At 42.6% G+C, this 27,987-nt stretch overlaps 1 protein-coding gene and 1 long non-coding RNA gene across 5 annotated transcripts in view; one reads left to right on the top strand and one right to left on the bottom strand.

Moving 5' to 3' along the window:
* DNAJC15 (DnaJ heat shock protein family (Hsp40) member C15) overlaps positions 1-4,751 on the bottom strand; it is a 76,593-nt gene extending 71,842 nt beyond the window's left edge. For all 4 annotated transcript variants that reach the window (XR_012010094.1, XR_012010095.1, XR_012010096.1 and 1 more), the window contains exon 1: positions 4,614-4,751. Coding sequence is in view for 1 of the 4 variants with exons in the window: in XM_072782956.1 (XP_072639057.1) it covers positions 4,614-4,718 (105 nt within the window). In the remaining 3 variants the exon portion in view is untranslated. The remainder of the gene's footprint in view (positions 1-4,613) is intronic.
* Positions 4,752-8,917: 4,166 nt separating this feature from the next.
* LOC140608426 (uncharacterized) lies at positions 8,918-26,670 on the top strand. The gene is made up of 3 exons (XR_012010458.1): positions 8,918-9,292; positions 14,561-14,668; positions 26,560-26,670. It is a non-coding gene; the product is annotated as an uncharacterized lncRNA (long non-coding RNA).
* The last annotated feature ends 1,317 nt before the right edge of the window (positions 26,671-27,987 follow it).

Here is a 27,987-nt window from a genome sequence, read left to right as displayed (position 1 = left end):
TATAAGATACTATTTAAGGCACTACACAAGTATTTTTACATACATTTTAATCTTTTTAATCTCCTAAACTGGTTAATGCACATCAATTCTTAGTCCCTGAAGGAAAGTTTACCTGAGAGTTACTTAACATTTACAATTGCAGATGCTATATTTCGAAAACTTCAAAATAAATTGCATCTTTAAAAAAAAGAAGTGACAAATCTCTTCTTCAGCTCCTTGACATTTTATTTTCTACTATTTTCAATAAGATTACTAATATGTCCCACTCCTGGGTCATTTACTTTTTCCCTAAGCTTACTCTTTGTCAGGTATCCATCCATTACTTCCAAGCTCCTCCAAAATTATTATTATCAGTTCTCTTATCTTCTAACTCATCATTGATCATTACCTGGACCAATGATTCCCACAGAAGCAGAACAGGCCATTAGAGACATTTTGAGAATTTGTGAAGACCTTTTGGTTGCAACAATAATTTGGGTGGGAGGGAGGGTATTTGGTGGATGAGCTACTATTCATTCTAGAAGTCCTAAAATGTATGACACAACCTTGTACAACAAAGAGCTTCCTGCATCCCTCAGGATTTTAAAAAAGAATCTACTGGACATTAAAGTAGGTATATTTATGTTCACTGTAGTCTAGAACTTTATGATACAGTATACATAAAATATATCATTTTCTCACTGTTTTAAAGAAGACTGAATTTTTAAAAAATGCAACTTTTATGTAAATTGAGGGAAGATCTCACTTTGTTTTGGTCAAAATTTTACCAAAAATTGTTAACAATTTGGGAAAAATCAGTTTGTCAATGACAATGGCCCTTACAGTGTCTGAAGTGTCAGTATAATATATTTGAAATCTGTCTACATTTATAGCTGCCACACTCACAGAGATTCTTATTGCAGTTGCTGGCATACTGCACCAATGCAAAGAATATGACAGCAACGGATTACTTCATTATGTCTTCTAATGTATTCATGCTTGAGCATTTAACTACTTGAATAGTAAACATGTTATTTTCTAATAAATACTTCACCTTTATCTTTCAATTAAAACATTATATTGATTTTTAAGGGGTTTTTTTGCCAATAGATTTCATTGCCTATGAATATCATTGAAGGTATTACAGGAGACCTTACAGAATATTTGTTACAAAAAGGAGGCACTAGATTGGACAGGAATCACTTTAGAATCACTGCCCTATGCCCTACACTTTAGTCTCCATGTGACTGGACTACTAAAGATGTCTCCTAACTGATATCTTAAACCCTACAGTACATATCCTCTTCCAAATGAAGTACCTACAGATGTAAAAGATCACCAATATTACTTCTATCTTCAAAATACCACAGAGCTCCCAACTGACCTGGAAATCAGTCCAGTACAGAGATTTTTACGACTCTCCACAAAGAGATTCCTTCTACCTAATAATTTATCCAGTCTACATCACAGACTGAACACTCCACTCGGAAAGCCTTATTTCTAAGAAGTCCGCAAGCCATAGTGGAAAGGGTATAGGGTATAGGACTTGGAATTCTAGGTCTGTCACTTATTATTATTACCCAGGAGAATGATCCAGGGTTAAATTACTTACCACTTTCTGAGTCTCCTCATTTCTTAAGTGAGAATTAAAAAGGACTTTCCTCACAGGGTTATGTTAAGGAATGGAAGAGAAAAGTGGAAGCTCAGAGCTTGCTACTTCAAACTTTTATCTCTTCTGTGTGCTTATCTATTTCAAGGTCTCAGAATAATACCTGGCACCTAGTAGTACTCAAGGAATGGCTGTTGAGAGACGCCTGGGTGGCTGAGCGGTTCAGCATCTGCCTTTGGCTCAGGGCGTGACCCCAGGGTCCTGGGATCGAGTCTCGCGTCGGGCTCCCTGCATGGAGCCTGCTTCTCCCTCTGCCTGTGTCTCTGCCTCTCTCTCCCTGTGTCTCTCATGAATAAATAAATAAATTTTTAAAAAATAATAATAATTTAAGTTTTTAAAATTAAAAAATAAAATAAAATAAAAAAAGGAAATGTTGAATGAAAGCACATTGCTTTCTAAAACCTTCCCAAGCAAGCCCATCTGACTGCTCCAGAAATTTATCTGTTAATCAAGTAATGATGATTGACTGCTCATAAACAGAGTGCTTACTAGAAGTAAATCCCCAGTACCCACTCTTAGGAAACTTTAAAAAATGCTGGAAGGTGGCAGGTCAACATAAAAGATGTCAAACACAGCGTATGACTAGTCAACAATTGGCATGGACAATAGGCCCTGCGCATCTAAAGGCAAGGTATTTATGGATCACTGTGGGCTGGCCCTTCATGGAGTGCCATGTGAAAAAGTTATGTTTCTAGACTTCCTCCAACTAATCCATTCTTCTTACACAAAGCCTAAGAGAGCTTCATAAGGGCCCAATTTGTCACTTCTCTACTTAAAACTCATCCGAAAATGGTACCACTGCCCTCAGGATAACCCAACTCCTTCACATGATTTACCAGATGCTTCATATGTTCCAGTCCTTCCAGTCCCCGGTAAATCTTTGGGAACTGCAATGATTAATAACGTAGCCACCAGCTACACATAGCTAAGCACCTGAAATGTGGCTAGTCCCAAGCCAGGTGTGCTGGATTTTTTTTATTCTATTTTTATTTTTTTTAAGATTGTATTTATTTATTCATGAGAGACACAGAGAGAGAGAGAGAGAGAGAGGCAGAGGGAGAAGCAGGCTCCATGCAGGGAGCCTGACATGGGACTCGATCCAGAGTCTCCAGGATCACGCCCTGGGCTGCAGGCAGGAGCTGAACCGCTGAGCCCCCCCCCCCCCTCCCCCGGGCTGCCCTGCACAATGCCTTTTTTTTTTTTTTTTTTTTTTTAAGATTTTAAATACTTATTCATGAGAGACAGAGAGAGAAAGGCAGAGACACAGGCAGAGGGAGAAGCAGGCTCCATGCAAGGAGCCCGACGTGGGACTCGATCCCGGGACTCCAGGATCACTCACGCCTTGGGCCAGAGGCAGATGCTCAACCTCAGAGCCACCCAGGCTGCCCCGCCAGACACGTTGCTAAGTGTAAAACACGCACTAGATTTCAAAGACTTAGTACAAAAGAGAGAGAGAGAGAGAGAGAGAGAGAGAGAGAGAGAGAGAGAGAGAGAGAGAGAGAGAGAGAGAGAGAGAGAGAAAGGATGTAAAACATCTCAGTACGGGATCCCTGGGTGGCGCAGCGGTTTGGCGCCTGCCTTTGGCCCAGGGTGCGATCCTGGAGACCCGGGATCGAATCCCACGTCGGGCTCCCGGTGCATGGAGCCTGCTTCTCCCTCTGCCTATGTCTCTGCTTCTCTCTCTCTCTGTGTGACTATCATAGATAAATAAAAAATAAAATAAAATTTAAAAATAAAAATAAAAAAAACAAAACATCTCAGTAATTCTATACTGATCACATATCAAAATACTACTGTGGATACACTGGGTTAAATAAAGGTACCCTATTGGGCAGCCCTGGGGGACTCAGCGGTTGAGCCCTGCCTCCGGCCCAGGTCGTGACCCCGGAGACCCCAGGATCGAGTCCCACGTCGGGCTCCCTGCATGGAACCTGCTTCTCTTCTGCCTGTGTCTGTGTCTGTGTCTCTCTCTCTAATAAATAAATAAAATCTTAAAAAATAAAAATAAAAATAAAGAGCGGTCCGGGTGGCTCAGCGGTTTAGCACCGCCTTCCGCCCAGGGCGTGACCCCGGGGTCAGAGGATCGAGTCCCGCGTCGGGCTCCCTGCATGGAGCCTGCTCCTCCCTTTGCCTGTGTCTCTGCTTCTCTCTCTGTCTCATGAATATATAAATCTTTAAAAAAATAAAAAATAAAGGTACGTTATTAAAATTAAATTCACCTGTTTTGAGCGCCGCTACAGAGAACTTACAGATGCGTAGGAGGAGGTTCGCATTACTTCCCTACTGGACACTGAGTTGCCCCAAATGCTCTGCATTTCGGGCGGAATAAACCAGCTGCAGTTTCCCGGGCCCGCGAATACAAAGGCTGGAGCCTGAAACTTTGTATCCTCTTCCTTGCCCTGAGTTACCCGCCGCTCATTCTTCAGAATCTAGTTTAGTGTTTTTTTTTTTAATTTATTCATCAGACACAGAGAGAGAGAAAGAGAGAGAGAGGGGGGCAGAGACCCAGGCAGAGGGAGAAGCAGGCTCCACGCAGGGAGCCCGACGCGGGACTCGATCCCAGGACCCCGGGGTCACGCCCCGGGCCGGAGGCGGGTGCCGGGCCGCTGAGCCCCCCGGGCGCCCCACAGAGCTCAGTGTTTCACCATCCCTTTCTCCAAGGGCCCCCACGACCTCACGGGGACCAAGACTGGGCTGGGGTCGCCCCCCGCTGCGCCAGGACAACCCACCCTGCTTGCGCCTCTGCAAGCGCCCGTCTCCCCGACAGTCCTGGGAGCTCCCCCCCGAAGGACTCGGTGCACCGAGCGCGGCTCCGCGGGACCAACGGGAGGGGCGGGGCAGAGCTGAGGCTCCCGCGACCGCCACGGCCCGAGGGGTGAGAGGGAACGAGGGCGGGCGGGGGGGGAGTCCTGCGGGAGCCGGCGGCCAGGCCCGGAGAGGGGCGGGAGCAGCCGGCGGGACTCACCAGCCCCTTGTCCAGGTCGGCGTCCGGCCGTCGGGTCGCCGGAGGCGAGTACTCGGCGTAGCGCAGACTCTCGCCGGCAGCGGCGACACCACCGCGGGCAGCCATGGCGACGGGACGCCGCGCGGCGGAAGGGGCGGGGCAGGGGGCGGGGCACGGGCGGGGCCCGGCGCGCCGCGACGTCGCCTACGAGCCGGCCGCAGGGACATACTTGGTAGGGCGGCGCTGGATCCGCGGACGCCGGCCCGGCAGAGCGCGGGAGGGCGCGGGTCCCCAGCAGACCTCGACCTCGCCCGGGTCCCGGTCCGCCTTGGCCCCGCGCAGCCGAGCGCCGGACTCCGAGCTGAGGCCCCCGCGACGTGGAGGGTATTTGGTTTGTCGGAGGTTCGCAGGCCCAGAGCCATCGCGCGGGGGAGCCTGGCTCCCGCTCAGCCCTCTTCCCAGCCGAGGGCCGGGATGCAAGCCCAGAGGTCGGGTGTGGGTCTCCTCGGATGGCTTTGCAGGGAGGCTGCAGGGCCTGAAGGCCTGCGAGCCACAGCACGCCTCGGAGCATGCTTCCCGTGAAGGCTGCACTCTCCCACCCCTGAAAGCAATAGAGGTGGCCACTTGCTCATCCCTGCAGGGAGCCCGAGCAAGACTCGAACCCAGGACCCCGGGGTCTCGACCTGAGCTGAAGGCGGCGCTAAACCACTGAGCCCCCCTGGGCTCCCCAAGTAAAGCCTTTTGGAGCAAAACTTAACCCACACATGAAGCCAGTGGAGTGTTTTCCAAGCCCTGGAGCAACTTGGCAGCTCTTTTGTCCCCCCCCCCCCTTTTTTTTAAGATTTTATTTACTTATTGATGAGAGATACAGAGGAGAGAGGAGAGAGAGAGGGGCAGAGATACAGGCAGAGGGAGAAGCAGGCTGCATGCAGGGAGCCCAATGCAGGACTCTATCCTGGGTCTCTAGGGTCACGCCCTGGGCTGAAGGAGGCGCTAAACCACTGAGCCACCCGGGCTGCCCTCTTTTGCCCTTTATATCCACTGTTAAGAGACGCGAGCTGTACCGTATGTCCTGTCATTTTCTAGGCTTGTGTCGCTGAAATACTCACTTAATTCTCCAAAGCTCTCCTTAATTGTGGAAGGGGAATACCATTTGTCCAACATTTTGGCTCAGGGAGGTTGCACGGTAAAATGAAGACAACTAGGAGGGGGGGAGAAGGATATGGAAGCAGTTTGGCATTCGTTCATCCATTTATTTGTTCAGTAGGCATTTATGGAGCACCTGTTGGGTCCTATGCACTATGCTGGGCATTGGGCCTACAGTGTCAAGTAGACAAAATTACTGATTCCTGGGCAGCCCAAGTGGCTCAGTGGTTTAGCACCTGCCTTTGGCCCAGGGTGTGACCCTGGAGACCTGGGATGGAGTCCCACATCAGGCTCCCTGCATGAGGCCTGCTTATCCCTCTGGTTGTCTCTCTCTCTCTCTCTCTCTCTCTCTCTCTCTCTCTGTCTCTCATGAATAAATAAATAAAATCTTTTAAAAAATTACTGATTCCTTGCATTTCACATACTATGGGAGGGTTCTGGTGTCCCCTAGCAGCTGGCTCCTCATGGTCACAGGCGACCAGCCTAAAGCAAACAAGCAATTAGAGCAAGACCCAAGTCAGCCCCAGCTCCTTTTAGGGAAGTTGCTGCCCCTGCTCCAGAACTGGAGGGAAGTTTCCAGAGCAGAAGTTTGGAAAAGGGAATAATGGGGCAGTGGGGAGAATGGTGACTCTGTGGGGAGGTGGGCTCAGCAGGATGGTGCCTCAAGTCAAACCCCAACCTAGTGAAAGCAGGTTGCTGACTGCTTGCAAACTTCGCCTCAGTTGCACTGCGGCTCGAGCATCTGCTCCTACAGCAGTAGCCAGTTTTAAAGAAAAACCTTCCACAAAGACTATCAGTTCTTAGCTTTTGGTTCTTGGCTAAGGTCACCCTCACCCCCTAAGGAAGGATGGAAACGAGAGCAATGAAATCCTCTCTCTCGTCACACAGATCTCATCCTCATTTAGCTAAACTCACTTCTCTGGTTTCCCTGAGAGTGAAGAAGAATGCTTTTGTGAAACCCAAAAGGGAAGCCACATTAGATTTTCATCTGCCTATTTTGATTAGCTACACCATTTTAGAGACAAGTTACCTGGTGTTCAATAGGCTTTGTAAAAGAAAGAGAGTGGTAATGTGTTTCAGTAAAAGATGTTTTAAACAGGGATCCCTGGGTGGTGCAGTGGTTTAGCGCCTGCCTTTGGCCCAGGGTGCGATCCTGGAGACCCGGGATCGAGTCCCACGTCGGGCTCCCGGTGCTGGAGCCTGCTTCTCCCTCTGCCTGTGTCTCTGCATCTCTCTCTCTTTGTGTGACTATCATAAATAAATAAAAATTAAAAAAAAAAGATGTTTTAAACATCTGTTGTTTAAAAAGACTTTTGCAGGGGGATCCCTGGGTGGCGCAGCGGTTTGGCGCCTGTCTTTGGCGCAGGGCACGATCCTGGAGACCCGGGATTGAATCCCACATCAGGCTCCCGGTGCATGGAGCCTGCTTCTCCCTCTGCTTGTGTCTCTGCCTCTCTTTCTCTCTCTCTGTGTGACTATCATAAATAAATAAAAAATAAAAAAATAAAAAGACTTTTGCAATAAAAATAAAAAAATAAAGACTTTTGCCCCCCGACCCCAAAAAATGACATTTGTGTGCCTCAGTCTCCTCATCAGGAAAATGGAAGATGATAATGGAACTTCTGTGTAATAAATGAGTCGACTTAAAAAAATAAAATAAAATAAAAGAGTCGACTTTTGTAAAGCTCTTGAAATAGCACTGGATACCTTATAAGTTCTCTGAAAGTGTTAGTTACTATTTTCTATATATGACTCCTTTCACCTCTTTCCTGTATATTTTCTTATTGCTGCCCCCTGACAATGGTTGTGGTTGATCCCCAAGGGGTTGTCTTGTCTTTGAAATGATAAAATGTGACTAGACGTTATATAATGATAAAGTGTAATTGTGGGGAGAGAACAAGTTGTTTTTATGAAAACTAAATTAAATGTTTTGGAAAGGCTTAATTAAAGCAAGTATATATATATATATATATATATACACACACACACACACACATATAGTTTAAAAAGCTGTTGAATGGTGATCATAGGAATAAAATCATAATAATTGAGTGTGATTCTACATCGTTTGTTTTTAAAAATGTTCTGTTCTCCTCTATTTTAAACAAATCCAAATTAGGAATCATATAGGATAGATTATCAATGTGGAAGAAATCTGAGGCCGAGGACCCACATCCAAATAAAAGACCCTGGGAGGCCTGGATGGTTCAGCAGTTGAGCATCTGCCTTTGGCTCAGGGTGTGATCCTGGAGTCCCAGGTCCAGTCCCACATGGGGCTCCCCGCAGGGAGTCTGCTTCTCTCCCTGCCTGTGTCTCTGACTCTCTCTGTGTGTCTCTCATGAATAAATAAATAAAATCTTAAAAAAAAAAGGCCTTGACCCTACAAATATAGAGTACATAAATAGATATAGTGTGTGTATATTGTGGTATTAAAATATCATAGAGGGATCCCTGGGTGGCGCAGCGGTTTGGCGCCTGCCTTTGGCCCAGGGCGCGATCCTGGAGACTCGGGATCGAATCCCACGTCGGGCTCCCGGTGCATGGAGCCTGCTTCTCCCTCTGCCTGTGTCTCTGCCTCATTCTCTCTCTCTCTCTGTGACTATCACAAATAAATTAAAAAAATTAAAAAAAAACAAAAAAAAAAAAAACCTCTTAAAAAAAATAAAAAATAAAATAAAATAAAATATCATAGGGAGTGGGAGGAAGGGTGTTACTAGGAACAAAAAATTTAAATAACTCCATAGTAACCAGGGCTTGGCTGGCGCAGTTGGTAGAGCATTTGACTCTTGATTTCAGGGTTGTGCGTTCAAGCTTCACAGTGGGTATGGAACTTGCTTAAAAAAAAATTTTTTTTAAACACACACACGAAAAAAAAAAAAAAAAACCTTCCTTACTAAGAAACAGTGATTTGGTTTTTTGTTTTGTTTTGTTTTTTTGTTATTTTATTTTATTTTTATTTATTTATTTTTTTTTAGAAACAGTGATTTGTAAGTGATGTTTTAAAAAAAATAATATTTAGGGGCACCTGGGTGGCTCAGTTGGTTGATAGTCTGGCTCTTGGTTTTGAGTAAAGGACAGGCAGGGCTAGGTAGGGAGAGATACATAGGGGGCATTGTGATGAGGCTCATGGAAATCCCCAAAATGCTGACCAGTAAGGAAACCAGAGATAAGGGAACCAACCCGACCACCTGCCCTAGGGGTGGGTGGGGAGGCTGTCTTTTTTATACAATCACCTGTGATCAACAAAGAATAACCAGACCCTAAAAAGAAGTAAGCCATTAAAGAGATTATCACCAGTCTTTACTCAAACCAAGACATCCTAAGAATGGATAAGGCTCCCTGGTCAGTTCTAAAGAAAAGACTTGTCAATGGAGGCCCACGCTGGCAACCCTGTCCGGACCCCTCTCATTCCTGAGAGCTTTTTCTGTATCCTTGCTTAACCACTTTACTCAGTCTCCTTTGTCTGCGACATTCATTCTTTGACTCAATGAGACAAGAACCTCACTCTCCCACCTCACTTAAAGGCCGAAACCCCGGACTACTCCCACCGAAGGGTGAGTAGAAGCAGACTCTTCTTTCCTGGGAGATGACTCTCCCTTGGATAACCTCTTCTTTTAACAGCAAAACCAGGCACCTGTCGGCCAGTTAAAGGCAAATAGCACAGCCTTCTGTTTTAAGACTGAGTTGACAGGCTTCTAGAGAAAGCTTTGATCAATCCCCCTTCCTGAAAAGAAAGGAATGTTGGCCTAAGCCTACCCAATTCTGCTTTGTTCATTGGTTTTTCTTAAATGGCCTTCTCCTACCTTTGCTGGTAGTAGGGCCCTTCCAGTCTCCCAATGATCAATATGCCCTTTTAATCAGGGATTTATTCGAGAAAGAGTATTGCCTATGTAGATATAAGACTTTTCCATTTAAAAGTGTCTTTCATGAGGGGTGCCTGGGTGGCTCAGTGGTTGAGTGCCTGCCTGGATGCCCTAGGCCGTGCACAGGAAATGCCAGCTTGGTTGTATATGAGATTTCTTTAGTAAACTAATTATCGAGATGCCTGGGTGGCTTAGTGGTTGAGAGTCTACCTTTGGCTCAGGGTGTGATCCCGGAGTCCCAGTTCCACATTGGGCTCCCCATGGGGAGCCTGCTTCTTCCTCTGCCTGTGTCTCTCATGAATAAATAAATAAAATCTTAAAAAAAAAAAAAAGTGCCTTTCATGAGAACTTAGTTTAGGAAGAACAACATTTTCCTCATTTTTGCTGCCTGGTTTAAGACATATTTCTCTGTTAGGTGTAATTTAGTTTTAATCACGGCCAGGAATTAAACCCGAGTTATCGGTGAGCAGGATTACAGCGATCTCTTTCTATGATACTTTGGAAACAGCCTGATGTTTCCTGGGCATTTACTCCCCTTAGGATACTTTGGGCATTAAGGAGTGTAATTACCTCCTTACACACCCCCAGTCAATTCCTTAATTGGTGGCATTAGTGGCTGGGACTTTAATGGGTCATATGGTTGAGGCTTTCTTGTTCCAATAACAAAAATATGAAATTATGATGACGCTAAAACTTGGGGTCTGCACCCCTCAACAGGGCCATGCTTGCAGGTGGGACCATAGGTATATCGACAAAAAAAGCACCCAGGGATAAAGCAAGGAAACATAATTAAAATCGGTTTATAATTGGCCTGACTGATCGGATATTCAAGGAGCTAGGGACTGCAGGCCAATTTAACATGACCAAACAACAAGAGCTCAATTCAAGAGAGCTCCAAAGAATGAGGTCTTTAAAAGGATTCCCTGCTTATTTAAGATTCATCCTGGGAATGCACAGGAGGACCGGCAATCCAGCGCTCTGAACCTGCCCTTCCGTTACCATTAGTGACCTTGGGGATTCTCTGAGACACAAAAGAGTAGAGACCGGCCCTGGGGATCACACCCCAGGGAAGCCTCATCCATAAGCAACACACACCTCCCACTGAGAGATCCTAGCTGTTTCAGTCACATTCTTAGCCTTCTAAAAAGAATATTAAACTGTTAACCTCCCTAAGCCCTTATGATTAGGCCAGACTTTCTGGGGGGAAATCCAGAGGAGATAAGGAGGATCAAGTGATGGACAGGTAAGAGTGGCTACTCCCACCGGCCTAATCCCTCCTCAACCCAAGACGTTAGGCCACTCTTTCACCTTGGGTAGGCAAACCAGGGGACGCCTTGGTTCTTGGGAGAGAACTGATATGTAGGGATGCCTTCAGAGTCACCTCTTTATAACAGGTATGGGGTAAGGGGCTCCTACCAGGATCACAAGATGGGAAACAAACCATTCTCTGTGGGAACTTCTCTACATTGGGTACTGCAAAATTCGGTAATTTCCCCCTTGAAACTCTTGCAGTGTTTTCCGTGGTGGGTTCTTCAAGGCAATGGTAAAATAAGGTGTGACCTTTGCAGCAAGGCATGGTCTCTTCTTCAGTTCCCAAGGACTCTCCCTTGGGGTGCCTTTTAACCCACTGGAAACAATATTGATTGCAAAACTAGGAAAGGATTGATCTCCTGTAACACTGCATGGCCTCAATGGGATTATCAGTTAGATCTTCTGCATGGAACGGGGCTCTACTTCAGGACCCCCACCGAAGGGCCTCTTGCAGAATGTGTTTGCTTGAAGAGGTTGACTAGTAAACTACCTCCTGACATACTGGACAGTTATCTAAATAAGCCTCTGGATAAACCCAAGTTGCTGGAGGAAATGCAGGCTCTCCCTTGCAAGGGGGATACTGACTCTCACTCTCACTGTTCCTCCCAATAGATTCAGGTTATAGTAGCGCACATGGGGGCTTCTCCCTCATTCATTTCTCAGGTTAATGGCTATAATTGGAGCCAATTGTGGTTAGTCTGCCTCAGGACGGGGATTTTAAGGAATATTCCCAAGCAGCTGCTGAAACTCCCTATGTTTCAGGGAGGTTCCCTGTCTTCTCTGGCCTGACATGGACTGCTTAATTCCACTTGGTGGAAGAACATGGGGTTTGCTCATCTGTCCAAGTGGATGAACCAGGGACCCCTTTTCTCTGCCTTCTGGCTGCACTTTGCCTCTTCTGTCTTCTCCCCCTGTTCCTGCTTCCACACCACCGTGTGTGCCGCCTGTGTTCACTACTCACTTCGGATTTCCCCACCAGTGTCTCAGGTAAAAATTGACAATGAGGAACAAACTGATGGACTTTCAAGAGTGGATCCAGATGGACTATAATTCAGTATTTAGAGTTCGTTGGTTTAAGGTAGACATTCCTTTCAAGTTACCAGCATTAAATGTGAAACCTATTCTACCAAGGTCTACTGAAGGTCAAATAAGCTCATGTTATCTCTGTTGCAATTTGTTAGCAAAAAGATGACTTAAAATGATGTTTAATCTTGTCTGCCTCAAAGTTTTCATGGGTAATTGTTAAGATAGCTTTCTAAGTCTTTGGAAAGACTTAGAAGCTTTACATTTTGCTTGGATGGTAATTGGGATTGAAGTCATTGGACATCTAGGTCTTTTCCAAGTAGGGTAAAGTGCCAAATCATTGATTATTGGACATAGGTTTGTGCTTTTGACTTCTTATTGCAAGGAAACTAACAATATTTGGGTGTATTGGTAAACATGCTTTGTTCTTTTTTTTTAAATAAATTTATTTTTTATTGGTGTTCAATTTACCAACGTACAGAATAACACACAGTGCTCATCCCGTCAAGTACCCCCCTCAGTGCCCATCACCCATTCACCCCCACCCCCCGCCCTCCTCCCCAACATGCTTTGTTCTTAAACGGGTTCATAAAATTGCTGTCTAAAGAGTTCAGGTGTAACAGTTCACAATTGGTTACTACTTAGTTTTCACTGGAGACTAAGGTCTCTAAGAGACCAAAATCCTGCTAAATGTAGTTAAGACTGATGGGAATAAGGGAAGCAACTCTGTATGTAGAGAGGTTGGAGATATGTAAGAAAGATATAAGGAATAGGAGTGCATTTTTGTTGAAAGTAAAAGAAGGTAATTTTGTCCCAAATGAGATTGCTTGTTTGGAAAGAAATGGCTTGGGACAAAATCTGAGAGCAAAGGAAAGTTGTAGAAGGTTTGTGAAGGGAAATCTTTGGAAATAAATTTTAGGTGTGGTCAAGATGGACTAAGATTAAGAGAATGGATTTTAAAGTACAGGGGGATAAGAATGAAAGTCTGTGTTCTCTCTATTCAGCAGGTTTTCTTGAAGGGTTGGTCTGCTCTTTATAGGAAGATGTAAATGGTTGTTTTCTTTTTTGTCTGCCCAGAAAAACCCCATTTCTATGTTTTGCTTTTATCAGGTCTTTAACATCCCTAATTCTAGTTAGGCATGTGCTTGAAACCTTTCTAAAGTTTTAACAAACTTCCCAAAAAATAAGGTGTAAATGAAGTCTCTGACTCATTAGGCCTTTTTATTTAGTATGTTAAGTTACTCTGGAAGCACTATTTTTTTTTAAATTTTTTTTAACTTTTATTTATTTGTGATAGTCACAGAGAGAGAGAGAGAATGAGGCAGAGACACAGGCAGAGGGAGAAGCAGGCTCCATGCACCGGGAGCCCGACATGGGACTCGATCCAGGGTCTCCAGGATCGCGCCCTGGGTCAAAGGCAGGCGCCAAACCGCTGCGCCACCCAGGGATCCCTGGAAGCACTATTAAACAACGGATAGGCCTTAGGTTACATTTGGGTAAATGCTATAACTATTCTAGAGATGATATGCAATTCATAAAGTTTTAATATGTTTTAATGAAAGGTCATCACTTGATATTTTGATTATTGAAATATTTCTTTTAAGATTTTATTTATTTATTCATGAGAGACACAGAGAGAGGCAGAGACATAGGCAGAAGGAGAAGCAGGCTCCATGCAGGGAGCCCAATGTGGGACTTGATCCGGATCCCGGGTCTCCAGGATCACTCCCTGGGCCGAAGGCAGTGCTAAACTATGCTGAGCCACCCGGGCTGCCCTGATTATTGAAGTATTATGTGTCACAGAAATAACTGAGTTTCCTTGTCAGTTGCATCATTAATGAACTCTCATATCAGATCATTAACCATGTCCATTTCTAAGTTTTTGTCATTTCTTATGGTTCTTATTATCTTCCAAAATGAGTTTCATCTTCAAGGAGGTTCATATAAAGGATTTTTAGGACAAATACAGGTATTCAATATCTTTAAGATCAAAACTGAAATGGGTAAGAATTTCCAGAACTAATTAAAGCTGCTTTCAAACTAAATAAGAAATGGTAATATGGGACTAAGTGAATTGGGAAAAATGATTATAGTTTTTTTGTGACTCTTGTTTGAAACATGCTGGTTCTCTTATATTTGCTCTCCCAGATTAAGGAAACTTTCTCTTAAGTTATCTATGACTTTTGGAAATGTGATAAAGTATTCATTTGTGAACAAATTGTAGCATTTAACTTTTCTCTCTACCCAAACTCTCTGAAATTTGAAAGTTCTCAATAAGTATTCTTTCTTCCATGGCAATCATAATCATTTGCATAAATTCATTAAAAATCTGTTCTCCTTGTAACAGGACACCATTGGAAATATTGGTTATTTTACCAAGGCTTTGACTGGAATGGCAGATTTGAGAGACATGCATAGACTCAGATATGACCAAACAGCTTTAAGGAACTAAGGTTGACTTTATGAAACATGAAGCCATAATTATGATCAATTAAATAAGATCAAGATATCCACCGATCTTATCTAAGGGATGTGATCATAATTTTGGATCTAATGCTTGTTTTATGTTTATCCTTTTGCATGTACCATTTGCTCTCCATCATGACCTGCGGAGCCATACCATAGACCTCTGGACCAGCCTGTGGATAGATTCTAACCGCTGCACAGCCTGCCGACCCATTTCAGCAGGAAGCCGCCAGAGTGATCATCTCCCATTCCCTGACAGCAATTAGGGTAAATATTTTAGGGGGAGGAATGAGTAAAGGACAGGCGAGGCTAGGTAGAGAGAGATAGATAGGGGGCATTGTGATGAGGCTCATGGAAATCCCCAAAATGCTGACATGTAAGGAAACCAGAGATAAGGGAACCAACCAGACCACCTGCCCTAGGGGTGGGTGGGGAGGCTGTCTTTTTTATACAGTCACCTGTGATCAACAAAGAATAACCAGATCCTAAACAGAAGTAAGCCATTAAAGAGGTTATCACCAGTCCTTACTCAAACCAAGACATCCTAAGAATGATAAGGCTCCCTGGTCAGTTCTAAAGAAAAGACTTGTCAATGGAGGCCCACATTGGCAACCCTGTCCGGACCCCTCTCATTCCTGAAAGCTTTTTCTGTATCCTTGCTTAATAAACTTCTACCACTTTACTCAGTCTCCTTTGTCCGCAACATTCATTCTTTGACTCAATGAGACAAGAACCTCACTCTCCCACTTCAGTTTCAGCTCAGGTCATGAGATCAGTCATGGAAGTGACATCCCCTCCATGACTCAGTGCTGGAGTCTGCTTCAGATACTTTCTCCCCTCCCCTTTTCCATTGCAACGCTCTCTCTCTCTCTCAAATAAATACATAAATAAAAATCTTTAAAAAATAATGTTTAAAGATAAAATAAAATAAAAAATACTGTTTATCCTCCATTTAATTAGGTTTTCAGTTAACCCACAAGTCACTATTCTGGTCTGATCAGAAAACAGGACTCTCGTGGGTGGCAAGTGCAGTGGGCATAAAAGGATGAGTCTGAAAAGGAGTCCAAGAAGATAGCATTCAAGCTGACTGTAAGATTGAGGCAGGCTTGGGGGAACAAGGTATGAGAAAGCATTGCATATGAAGAGTATTACAAGTAATTCTGTTTTGCTAAAGCTTAAAGTATAGAGAAGAGAATATAGATAGATGAGAGTGGACAGATAACCAGACAAGGGCCGGATATTAAACAGCTTTACTTAATAAGAAAAGGCATTTGGAATTGGTAAATGCCTTATAGGTAAAGCCAAGATATCAAAAAAATATTGAAGGTGGCAGTGACATGATCAAATCTACATGCTAAGAAGATCATTCTGGTAGTAATGTGGAATTGATGGGCCAAAACTAAAGAAGGAAAATCAGCAAGAAAGTTATTTCAATAGTCTGAGTACTAAACCTTGGGTGCCAGACTAGGACGGTGGCAGGGACATGGCAAGGAGGGTGATAGTGAAGGTTTCCTTCCAAGGAAGGAAGGTTTCCTTCCCATAGTCAATCCTTCTTGGCCCCCACCCAACAAGGACCCAAGAACTGTCTCTGCCTCCTACTCTCAGGAAGAGTCCTGATTAACCTAAGCCAACCAAGGTATCCCATTATTCTAACTGTTTAGCATACATAGCCCTTCTTGGACATAGGGGTTATAGAAAATGTTTGCTGGGGAAGGAGCTTTTTCTCTACTCAGTTGGACATGAACAGAGAAGCATGAAGCCCTTATTGTGGTTGGCAATCATTTGACAGCCTTGAGCTAGGGTGACCATTTAACTTATCTCAAACTAGATCACAGTTGAATGCAATTCAGTGTTATAAATAATTTATGTTAACTTTAGGATGAAGCAAACACCATTGAAAGCCACAATGAGATTACAAAGAAACTGAGTTTTTATAATAATGATAATAATGTTATTATTATTTTTAAAGATTTTATTTATTTATTCATGAGAGACACAGAGAGAGGCCAAGACACAGTCAGAGGGAGAAGCAGGTTCCCCGCAGAGACCCCGATGTGGGACTCGATCCCAGGACCACGGGATCACACCCTGAGCCAAAGGCAGATAGACGCTCAACCACTGAGCCATCGAGGCATCCCAGTAATATTAACTCCTATATCAACCTTCACTTAAAGTCAAACTTATCTCTGAACTTCTTAGTTATGAAGTAAAAATTGTTTGTTTTGATTTCTCTTTAAGGATTTAAAAAGAATAAAGATGGTATAATGAACTCTCATATTCCAAAAATCCGGATTCAACAATTGTCAACATTCTGCCACAATTCTTCATCTATTTTCCTTTTTTGATGAAATATTTTAAAGCAATCAAGATATCATGTCATTTCACTCAGATTATTTTAGCATATATTTCAGTATGGGCATTTTCTAAAATCACACCATTGTGAACCCAACAAAAATTATCGATAACCTTTGTGTTGTCAGGGAGGAAGATTATCCTCTGCCTTTCAAGGTCCTTCTAGCTGGACTTAGAATCAAATTGATATGAGACAGATTAACAGGAGAAAATCAAATTTAATAGATGTGCATAGGGGAAGTCCACACAGACATAAAATTCCAAAGACAGTGAGGCAACAGGAAGCTTATAGGAGCTAATGAGAGAAGTAGAGTCTGAGGATACAAGGGGGAGGAAAGCCATTAGTATCAAGTTGAAAGGAGACGTTTTGAAGCACAAAGGTTACCCCATTATGCAGGTAAGGTTCTTAGGCAAAGGGGAGTCTCAGGTTAATAGCTCTCTTCCAGTTACAGGCTCTCCTTTCCAATGTAAATTTAGGCAATTGAGGACCAGGGAGAGGACTTATCCTGCATTTGCTGGGTTTTGATTACTTGATTACTTTTTTTTTTTAATTTTTATTTATTTATGATAGTCACAGAGAGAGAGAGAGAGAGAGGCAGAGACACAGGCAGAGGGAGAAGCAGGCTCCATGCACCGGGAGCCCGACATGGGATTCGATCCCGGGTCTCCAGGATCGCGCCCTGGGCCAAAGGCAGGCGCCAAACTGCTGCGCCACCCAGGGATCCCTACTTGATTACTTTTAACTCAAAATAATGTTTATGTCAAAGTGGCCTGTCTTGGGTCACCCTGCGCTTGTCCCCTACAGTGTCAATGTCACCTAATATCCAGTTCTTACCCAAATTCCCCTGATGGTTACAAAAAACCTTTTTTTCGCTTTTTAAAATTTAAATTTAATTAATTAATATATAATGTATTAATTTCAGAGGAAGAGTTCAGTGATTCATTAGTCTTATATAACACCCAGTGCTCATTACATCACGTGCCCTCATTAATGCCCATCACCCAGTTACCCCATCTCTGCCCCCCTCCCCTCCAGTAACCCTCAGTTTGTTTCCTATGATTAAGAATCTCTTATGGTTAAAAAAAAAAAAAAAAATCTCTTATGGTTTGTTTCCTCTCTGATATGGTTTTGTTTACAAAAAACTTTTTAAATAGTTGGTTTGTTCACGTTGGAATCCAAACAAGGTCCACACACACACATGTAGGAGCTGATGTTTAAGTCTTATTAGTCTCATTTAATCACAAAAATCCCTTTCCCTACATTTTTTTCATGCCATTGACTTGTTGAAGAGACTGTCATTCTATTTTTAAACCAAGTTCTAGTGGGATTTTCTGTATTTGCAACCAAAGTGGTTTTACTAGTCCGAGGAGAAATCTAAGAGGTGAAGAGATAGTGTCAAGAAGACAAGGGATTGAGCAGATAGAAGGGATGAGGAAAAGGTAAGAATCCAAGGTGATTTTTAGGTTTCTGCCACTGGCAACTATAGAACTAGGAAAAAATACAAAGAACAAAAGAGAGGGAGAGAGAGAGAGAGAGAGAGAGAGAGAGAGAGAGATTAGACTCTGTGCACACCAAAGATGTAATTTTGGAATCTAGGTGAGGTTTGGTTGGGAGAGGCCCGGAGCCGACAACCAAGAAAGGATTCTTGAGACATTTTTAGTGCAAAATGGTGGTTTTATTAAAACATAGGGAGAGGACCCATGGGCAGGAAGAGCTCCTGCCCTGGGCTTGTGAGGAGTGGCTGATTATATACTTAGGAGTTGGGGGAGGTAGGAAAAGGCAGGTGTTCAAAATGATTTATGTATGCTAAACAGGACCTACAAGATATTTGAGGCCTCGCCATTGTCAAAGTAAGGTTGTTTTTCCCTCTAGTAAAGCATTAACATTAAGATAATAGGGAGTTTCCTTCCGGAAATTAGGTTATTGATAAGAATGCTTTATTCTTGTAAATCACCAAGGCGTTTGTTTTGTAAACTGAGGGAGACTTAGGTCTGTAAGACAATGATCTCTAAAAATTAACTATTAGCTTTTCCTTTCCCTTAGCTTTAGGGCAGTTGGGAGTGCCTGAGGAATGCCACCCATATCCCACCTGGGAGGGGGAGTCATTTGTGGGGCGTCAGCTTGTGGTCTGTTCTCAGCAAGACCTCTGTTCCCTCATCACCCAGACTCAAGAAGTGGATGGGAAAAAGGGCGGGGGTGGGAGGATGGGGTGGGGTGGGTGAAAGGAGCTACAAATAAGAAGCCAGAAAAGTAAAAGAGGTAGAAGTCAGGAGATAGTGGGTCATGGAAAACAAGGAAATTTCAAAAAGGATGAAATAGTGAAAAATTCCAGATACCTGCAGATAAACCAAGTAAAATGAGGATAAAATGTTCCCGTTGAATTTGACAGGTAGGTATGACATAGGTAAGCCAGGTCCGAGCCCCCAAAGGGGTCCTGCAGGACCAGCCAAGAGGGTTCTCGGCTTCATGCAGGATAAAAATCAAAATGAACCAGAGGGAAGTGAGAGCGGAGTTTACTGAAGATTCAGAGAAAGTGCAGATTGAGGCAGAGTGTCTGAAAGACTCTGAAAGGAGAGTGAGTCTCTCCTTTGCTTGTGGTCTGGTGTAGATGTCCTCTCTGGCACCCAGGAACTGGTTTAAACAAAGACAAGTGTCCAGGTACCCTCCATAAGTCATTTATACCCTCAAGCGAGGGGGTCTGTCTTGGTGTCAAGGTGTCTGGAGTCAGTGGTCTGGAAAACATATATGATGATCCCACAAGTCACTCCTTAGATGTTATCTTACTGTGCTGGAAGATTCCAAAGAAGTCATTAACTCCCTGACTCTTACAAAGAAAACATATTATAAAATATGTGTAGGAAAAAAAAAATATGTGTAGGGCAGGATGCAGGTCCTAGCAAAAATAGAAGCAGGAAATGGAACAAAAAAGCAATTCTTCATAGAGTCCTTTTAGTTTCTCTAACTCAGGTAGTTTCATCCATACTGAGAGAAGTGGTCACCACCCAAACACACATTCTATAATATTCTAAAAAAATTATTCTTTTAAAAAAGTATAAGGGGAACAACCTGGAATCCTGTTCCCTTGTGCATTGATATCAGGTAGTTTACATAGAACAAACAGAAGGAAAAATTAGCTCATTTGGATTTTACCATCTATCAGATGATTCGTTTTTTTTTTTTTTTTAATTTTTATTTATTTATGATAGTCACAGAGAGAGAAAGAGAGAGAGGCAGAGACATAGGCAGAGGGAGAAGCAGGCTCCATGCACCGGGAGCCCGATGTGGGATTCGATCCTGGGTCTCCAGGATCGTGCCCTGGGCCAAAGGCAGGCGCCAAACCGCTGCGCCACCCAGGGATCCCTGATTCGTTTTTTTTAAATGAATGTTTGTCATTCCATGATTGCTTGGATAATTGCTAAAATGTTCATCCCTTGGAACTTAAGTAGGAAGACAGTGAAACATTCTGCATTCTTCCCCTTCGTAATAATATTCACTGAACTACCTACAGCAAAGACATACAGCTAAGGAGTAGTTTCAGAACTGTATTTCTAATCCTACAGGAGATTTTTAAAGACAAAGAAATAAACCTAAAGGAATTCACTAGGGGATAAGCCAAACAAAAATGCATTTTCATTTTTTAACTTCAACATGCATTTTCAGTTGACTGACTGCCAATAGCTGGAAAGCTAGTTTCGGCCTCTGTCAGAGGCAGTAAAATAAGTGCCCTTCATGGAGGTGTCCACTCATGGAAAATGGGTATCTACATCGTGTAGGTTTGTCTAATGGTCACCCAGAGCAGCATCTGCTGTTCAGGTGCCAGCTAGAGATAATCCCATGAAAGCAAAGCTGGCACCAGTACACATATGTTATTTTCTGGAGCCAATTTACATTTTGTGCTTTTGTCTATCTGAGCCAGAACAGCATAAACAATGCCAAACCCGGTTTTCTGATTATTTTCAGGCTGATTGAATCTGGCACATGACATGGTTTTATCTAATTAACCCACATGTGGTACAAAACAAAACAAATTTAAAATGGAAAGCTCTTTCTGCCTTTATTGAAAGACTGAGGTGAATATATAATTATTTTGTCCTTGTCTCTCAGCCAGATTTATAGTTGAGAGAGGAGGTCTTTTCTCCCGGATAGCAAAACAAGTTCTTTGTATTACCTGCCTATTATAATTAAAATGTATTATGTTTTACATTTTCCCAAATCTAGCTCTTCCCTTTTCTCTCTCCGTTCCAAAGAAAAGAAGTGTGTAGAAGATGTGTTCCTAATTGTGGCATAATAAGAAATATAGTTGATCTTTGTCCCTGGTGACTGGCACTAATCTCCTAAAAACCTCTGAATTTCTTGAGTAATAGGAGTGTCTTATTATTCATAAGGAACTTCTTTAGAGCAGCCTGAGTTTGTTTATGCTAATGAGTGGCTTAGGGTGGAGTCCCTAGATAGCTTCAGGATGGGGCCAGTCACAAAAACCAAGTAATTAGAAAGTCCTCACTTTCAACTCCACCCACCATCTCTGGGAAGGAGAAAGAGGCTGGGGGGATACATAGTAAACTCTATAAAAACTCTTGAACTAGGAGATTTGATGAGCTTCTGGGTTGGTGAACTTGGAAGAGTGCACCCCAAGTCTAAGGGGATAGGAACTCCTGCTCTTGGCACTCTTTTGGATTCCATCCTATTTTATCTGGCTGTTCATCTGTATCCTCTATAATATCCTCTATAGCAAACTGGCAAACGAAAAGTAAATGAATGTTTCTCTGAGTTCTGTGAGTTGTTCTAGTAAATTAATCAAACCCAAAGAGGCAGCCCTGGAAACCCCCAATTTCTAGCCAGTCAGTCAGAAGCATGGGTAACAACCTGGACTTGCAATCAGCACCTGGAGTGTGAGACTGAGGTTGCAGTCCTGTGGGTCTGAGCCCTTAGCCTCTGAGATCTAATGCTATCTCCAGGTAGAGTCAGAACTGAATTATAAGACACCCTCTAGTATCGCAGAATGGCCTCGTGTGGGGAATACCCCCACCCCCTGCCCTGGCCCCCAGCCCACATTTGGTGACCAGGAGTAGCTGAAGTGTTTAGTGTGAGTAGTAAAGGAGGAACACAGGTATGCTTTTTTTTTCCTTTATACTCATAAACACATGGATTGTTTGTAAAAAAAACAAACAAACAAACAAACAAACTCAAAATTGGATGAGTCTATCTTTTTGAAAAAGAATGTTAGGCAAAGTAAAAGATCAGCTATCAATTTAGGGTTGTAATTCTTTCATACTTATTATATTATAAAATGGTAGTCTGAAACCCAGCATCATATTCCTCATTTAGAAGTGCTTCAGAACATCTAACACAGCAGTGAGTACTGTGGTACTCAGTCAAATGCTGTTTCATGTTGATGGCAGCAATAAAGTTGTTAGAATAGGAAGTGGTATATAACCACCATTTTTTAAAAGGATTTTTATTTATTTATTCATGAAAGACACACACAGAGAGAGAGAGAGAGAGAGAGAGGCAGAGACACAGGCAGAGGGAGAAGCAGGCTCCATGCAGGGAGCCCAACGTGGGACTTGATCTTGGGACTCCAGGATCACGCCCTGGGCCAAAGGCAAGTGCTAAACCGCTGAGCCACCCAGGGATCCATCCCCAAACCACCATTTTTTAAAGATTTTATCTATTTGAGAGAGAGAAAGAGAGCGTGCACACACAAGCAGAGGGAAGGGCAGAGGGACAGGAAGACTTTTTGCTGAATGAGGAGCTTTACTTGGGGCTCAATCCTAGGACTCTGACATCATGATCTTCGCCAAAATCACATGCTTAACTGACTGAGCCACCCAGGTGTCCCCATAACCACCATCTTTTAAGAGAGAAGAACTTTTTCTAAAATGATGCTAAAAAAGTAAAATACACTTAAACATAAATCCTTTAGAGTGGAGCAGAGCATAGCCCAGGCATAACTTGGCTGGCATGGCCCCCATGGATGGTATGTTCTGGATTTAGTGTAAAATGGGGTCACAGGTGGTGGGAATTCAACTGGCACAACTCCTATATGCTATGGGGTCAAGGCTGAGGTGATGACCTGCAAGTCAAGTGGTAGGCTCACAGGTAAAGCAGTCTGTTATATATAAGGTGATTAAGCAAATAAGTAAATGTCTTGAAGAGGAATTGGTTATTAACTTTTGAAGGTTCAGATATGAAAAAGGGAAGATTAGAAAAATCTGTGGTATTCAGTTAGAATCAGTGTAAATTCAGTTTTTTATTTATATCCTAGTTCATCTATATATGTTTTCTAGTGCTGCTATAAAATTACCACAAATTTAGTGGCTTAAAACAGTACTCATTTATTAGCCCACATTCTGTAAGTCAGAAATCCAAGGGGACTCAGTTGGATTCTATGTTCAAGGTCTCACAAAACCAAAATCAAGGTGTTGGTCAGGCAAGGCTTTTACCTGGAGGCTCTGGGAAAGAATCTGTTTTAGTCGGGTTGTTGACAGAGTTCTGTTTCTTGCGGTTGTAGGACTGAGGTCCCAGTTTCCTTCTGGCTGTCAGACAGGGCCATCCTCAGCAACTTGAGACTACCTGCATCCTTCAACATAGTGTCCCTTTATCTTCAAGCCAGCAACAGCATGTCAAACTTTATTGTGCTTGACATCTCTGACTTCCCTTCTGCTTCTAGATGGAAAAAAGTCTCTGCTTTTATTTATTTTTTATTTTTATTTATTTATTTATTTCTAAAGTCTCTGCTTTTATTTTTTATTTTTTTAAATTTTTATTTATTTATGATAGTCACACAGAGAGAGAGAGAGAGAGAGAGAGAGAGGCAGAGACATAGGCAGAGGGAGAAGCAGGCTCTATGCACAGGGAGCCCGATGTGGGATTCGATCCCAGGTCTCCAGGATCACACCCTGGGCCAAAGGCAGGTGCTAAACCGCTGCGCCACCCAGGGATCCCTAAAGTCTCTGCTTTTAAAGGACTCACCTGAATAGGCAAAGCTTACCTACCTGAACCATCTTATTTCAAGGTCAAATGATTCAGAACTTTAATTATATCTGCAAAAATCTCTTCACAGCTGTACTCATGTTAGTGTTTGAGTGAATAAATGATAGACAAGATTCTTAGGGAAGCAATCTTTAGAATTCTTTTTCTCATACTATCAATGGATTAGTACATACTTATATGGAAAGATTTGGAAATATTTGCATGTGTGGGTGTGTATATTGAATACATATCTTTGGAAAGAGCCTAGAAATAATGATACGCCAGCAAAAATGAGTACACCTTGTACTCAAATGGTTTCTAAATACCATTCCCCACTAAATGGAAATAGGGTTTCTTGGATAATTCTATGGTTGAAGCAGGGAAAGTACAAAAGGCTCTGTTGTAACAGAAAGTAAGGAGTGCTCAAAAATGATAGGCCATGTGCAAAGGATCAGGGGCCAGCATGAAGGAATTCTCAATGGCCAAATGTGACCATCTAAATAATGATACTGAAGGATTTTAACCTACTGAATAAAATAGATTTCCAAGAGTCCTTATTTGTCTAAATGGATACACAAGGAAAAAGGGAAAGCTGAATGTCATCTAATAATGTTGAAGAGATGATGGAATTAGAAATTACTGTCTTGCAATCACAAATGATTCAGGCAAAAATATCAGTGGATGCTAAAATCACTGTGTAAAAGTCTGATAAGGAATGGGTTATTTACAAAGCCTGAGTATCTTCCCACAAATCACATACTAAATGCTTATTGATTATTCATTAACTATACAGTGAAATCTAGTATGTACTATCTTCACCAAGTGATAATACTATGACCAGTAATGGGACAAACTGCCATTTGAATGTTTCCCAATATGATGTGCTGAGAAAAACAGACTATCTCTGTGGTGGTATTTCTGCTGAAATGCATAGCTTTATTTAAATCTTGAGGAAACACCAGACAAACCTTTGCAAAGAATACTGCAGAATTACTAGGCTACACTCCTCAAAAAATGCCAAGGTCACCTAGAGACAAGGAAAAATTGGGAACAGTTCCAGCTTGAAAGAGATCAGAGGCATGACAACTAAATGGTTCTAGACTGGATCCTGGATCAAGAATAAAGGGAGAGGGACGCCTGGGTGGTTCAGCGGTTTGGCGCCTGCCTTTGGCTCAGGGCGTGATCCTGGGGTCCTGGGATCAAGTCCCATAGCGCGCTCCCTAAGGGGGCCTGCTTCTCCCTCTGCCTGTCCTCTCTGTGTGTCTCTCATGAATAAATAAATAAAATCTTAAAAAAAAAAAAAGAATAAAGGGGAAAAGGGAAGAAGTTTGCTCTTTGTTTTGTTATGAAGGATTTTTTGAGACAAGTGGCAAAATTTGAATGGAACCTGTGGCCTAGATGGCAGTATGTATTGATGTTAATTTCTTGATTTTTATGTGTATACTATGGTTATGTAGAAGAGCGTCTCCATTTTTGGGACATGCACACCATAGTATTTAGGAGTTATAGGGCTGTGTATCTATAACTTACACTCAAATGTTTCAGCAAACAAAGTTTAGAAAATCCTGTATTGGGATGCCTGGGTGGCTCAGCAGTCGAGCGTCTGCCTTAAGCCCAGGGAGTGATCCTGGAGTCCAGGGATCAAGTCCCACGTTGGGCTTCCTGCCTGTAGCCTGCTTCTCCCTCTGTCTGTATCTCTGCCTCTCTGTGTGTGTGTCTCTCATGAATAAATAAGTAAAATCTTTTTGAAAGAAAGAAAAAGAAAGAAAGAAAGAAAGAAAGAAAGAAAGAAAGAAAGAAAGAAAGAAAAAAAGCCCTGTAGAAAGTTGAATTGTGTCCCCCAAAGAGATAAAGTTTGAAGATCTAACCCTATCCCTGTGAATATGTCCTCATTTGGAAATGGGATTTTTGTAGATGGAATCACTCTAAGATGAGGGCATACTGGACTAGGGTAGACACTAAATACAGTGACTGTTGACCTTATAAGGAGAGAGATATTTGGAGGCATGGGGACACAAAGAAGAAGGCCGTGGCAGAGGCAAATGATGGAGTGATGCAGCTATGAGTCAAGGATTTCCAATAAACAACAGAAGCTAGGAGATGAACATGGAAGAGATTCTCCCTCAGGGCCTCCAGAAGGAACCAACTCTGTTGACACCTTGATTTCGAGCTTCCAGCCTCCAGAACTCTAAGTGAATAACTTTCTGTTGCTTCAAGTCACCCGGTTTGTGGTACTTTGCTATGACAGCCCTAGGAAACTAAGACAAATCAAATCACTTGCTCGCTATTAACACCAGCATCTTAGGCATATGATTTTCTGAACTTGAGTATTTTAAAAGAGCAGCTGAGAGAACAATACAGTAATGTATTTCTATGTACACATAAAAAATTTTTGTTATTTTTCTACGCACACATCTTTCATCCACATACCTATGGGACTCTTGCATATGATGTCACTGTGTCTGCTGTGATCAGAATATGTGTGTTAGGGTTGAAATCCTAACCCCAAAGGTGATGATATTATCAGGTAGGGCCTGATAAGGCAGTTAGGTCATGTAGGTGGAACTGTCATGAATGGGATTAGTCCTTTTATAAAAGAGATAGGCAGAGCTTCCTTAGCTCCATTTGCCATGTGAGGATACAAAACAAGAATTCTATTACCCAGAAGAGGGCTGTCACTTGACCATGCTGGTACCCTGATCTTGGACTTCCAGATTCTAGAACTGTGAGCAATAAATTTCTGTTTACAAGCCACCCAGTCTATGGTGTTTTGTTACAGCAGCGCAAATGGACTATGACACTATCTTTTAATTTTCATTTCCTTCCTGCATAGTGTCCCCTTTAAGATGGCCAATACGATAAAGCAGACTGAAGTAGTGGAGAGAGCAGCAGAGAATTAGATGAATTAGATCTGAAGCCTGCTTTTGGAACTGACACCACACAGGTAAAAATGCCTAACGATGTCTGACACACAGTAGTATACACCCAGTAAATATGTATGTAAATGTGTGTGTGTGTGTGAGAGAGAGAGAGAGAGAGAGAGAATTGCTATGCAATAATTCTAAGGAGCTTGCTTTAAATTTAAGGTGGAGGAACTGACATTCTTCACAGGTTATGTCAGGATAAATAATGAGACAATAAATGTAAAATTTCTTTTTAACCTCTAAACCCTCCTGCAGAGAACATTTACATCATCTGTAAAAATGTTACCATCACACTAATGCACGCTCACAATACTATTTGCAGTTCCAGATTATTGGGTTTGCCATGCCACTTAACCATGTTAAGTGGTTAAATAATAACCTGGAAAAAAAAAAAAAAAAAAAAAAACCTTGATAATTTCCAGTGTGGAATGATCACATTTGGGCCTGAAATCATATAAAAGCAAATGAGTAGGAGAGGTTTTACGGAGAGGGAAACAGGTTCAGAGGATCATGTAATTCCCTCAAGGTCATGGCTTTAAGAAGAAGAGACAACATGGGTAACTTTCTTATTTAAAATTCCTAAAATGCTGCTGTCAGTCATCTCTTTAGAACACAGCTTAGCCAGAAGTAAACATCTGCTTTGAAGCACAGAGTGTTGATGGTACCTGAGAAACTAATCCACCTATTACTATTTATAACAGAATACATTTGATTGCTTCATTTATTTTCCCAGTGGGTGGAAAATTCCTCTTGGCATTCCATAGCCCAGAAGCATGTTTTCATGTTTTTTTTTTTTTTTCTTAAATTAAATACACCCTACAAGGAAATAACGGTATGATGATCCAAGGCCGTTTGCAACAGAAAAAGTATTGTGGACAAACACAACCAGGAAATTGTGGGGTTTTTTTGTTTGTTTGTTTGGGTCTTATCTTTGTTTTTGTGGCAGATTCTATGTGAATTTGTGAGGTTTTGAGACGAAAGTCTATTGGATTGTTTGAACCCACACTGAATAGCAAAGAATCTCTAATACTGACAGTACAAACTGTGCTACTCTCTTCCCATTTTACTTGTTCTTCCTACTTTATGGCTGTGAAAATGTATTGAACGCAAAAGGGACTGAAGGTGATGTGGGCTTGCCCTTCCAAATACTTTTATTTTTCTCAACCCTGTGAAAAAACAAAACTCAGTCTCATTGAGGTGATGTTCCCCGACTCCGGCCCTGAGAACAGTATGACCTTTTCAGGGTTGGCTGCATGGGGTCCACGTAGAACCATACTCTGACAACAGACTTACCAGATAGGAGTTCAGAAGGAGTTTTGAAAGCACTGTCAAACCGT

The sequence above is a fragment of the Canis lupus genome, chromosome 17 (genome assembly GCF_048164855.1).
Source record: "Canis lupus baileyi chromosome 17, mCanLup2.hap1, whole genome shotgun sequence".
Taxonomy (NCBI): domain Eukaryota; kingdom Metazoa; phylum Chordata; class Mammalia; order Carnivora; family Canidae; genus Canis; species Canis lupus.
Note: the sequence above shows the minus strand (reverse complement) of the source record. Positions and strands in the feature narration are given on the sequence as shown.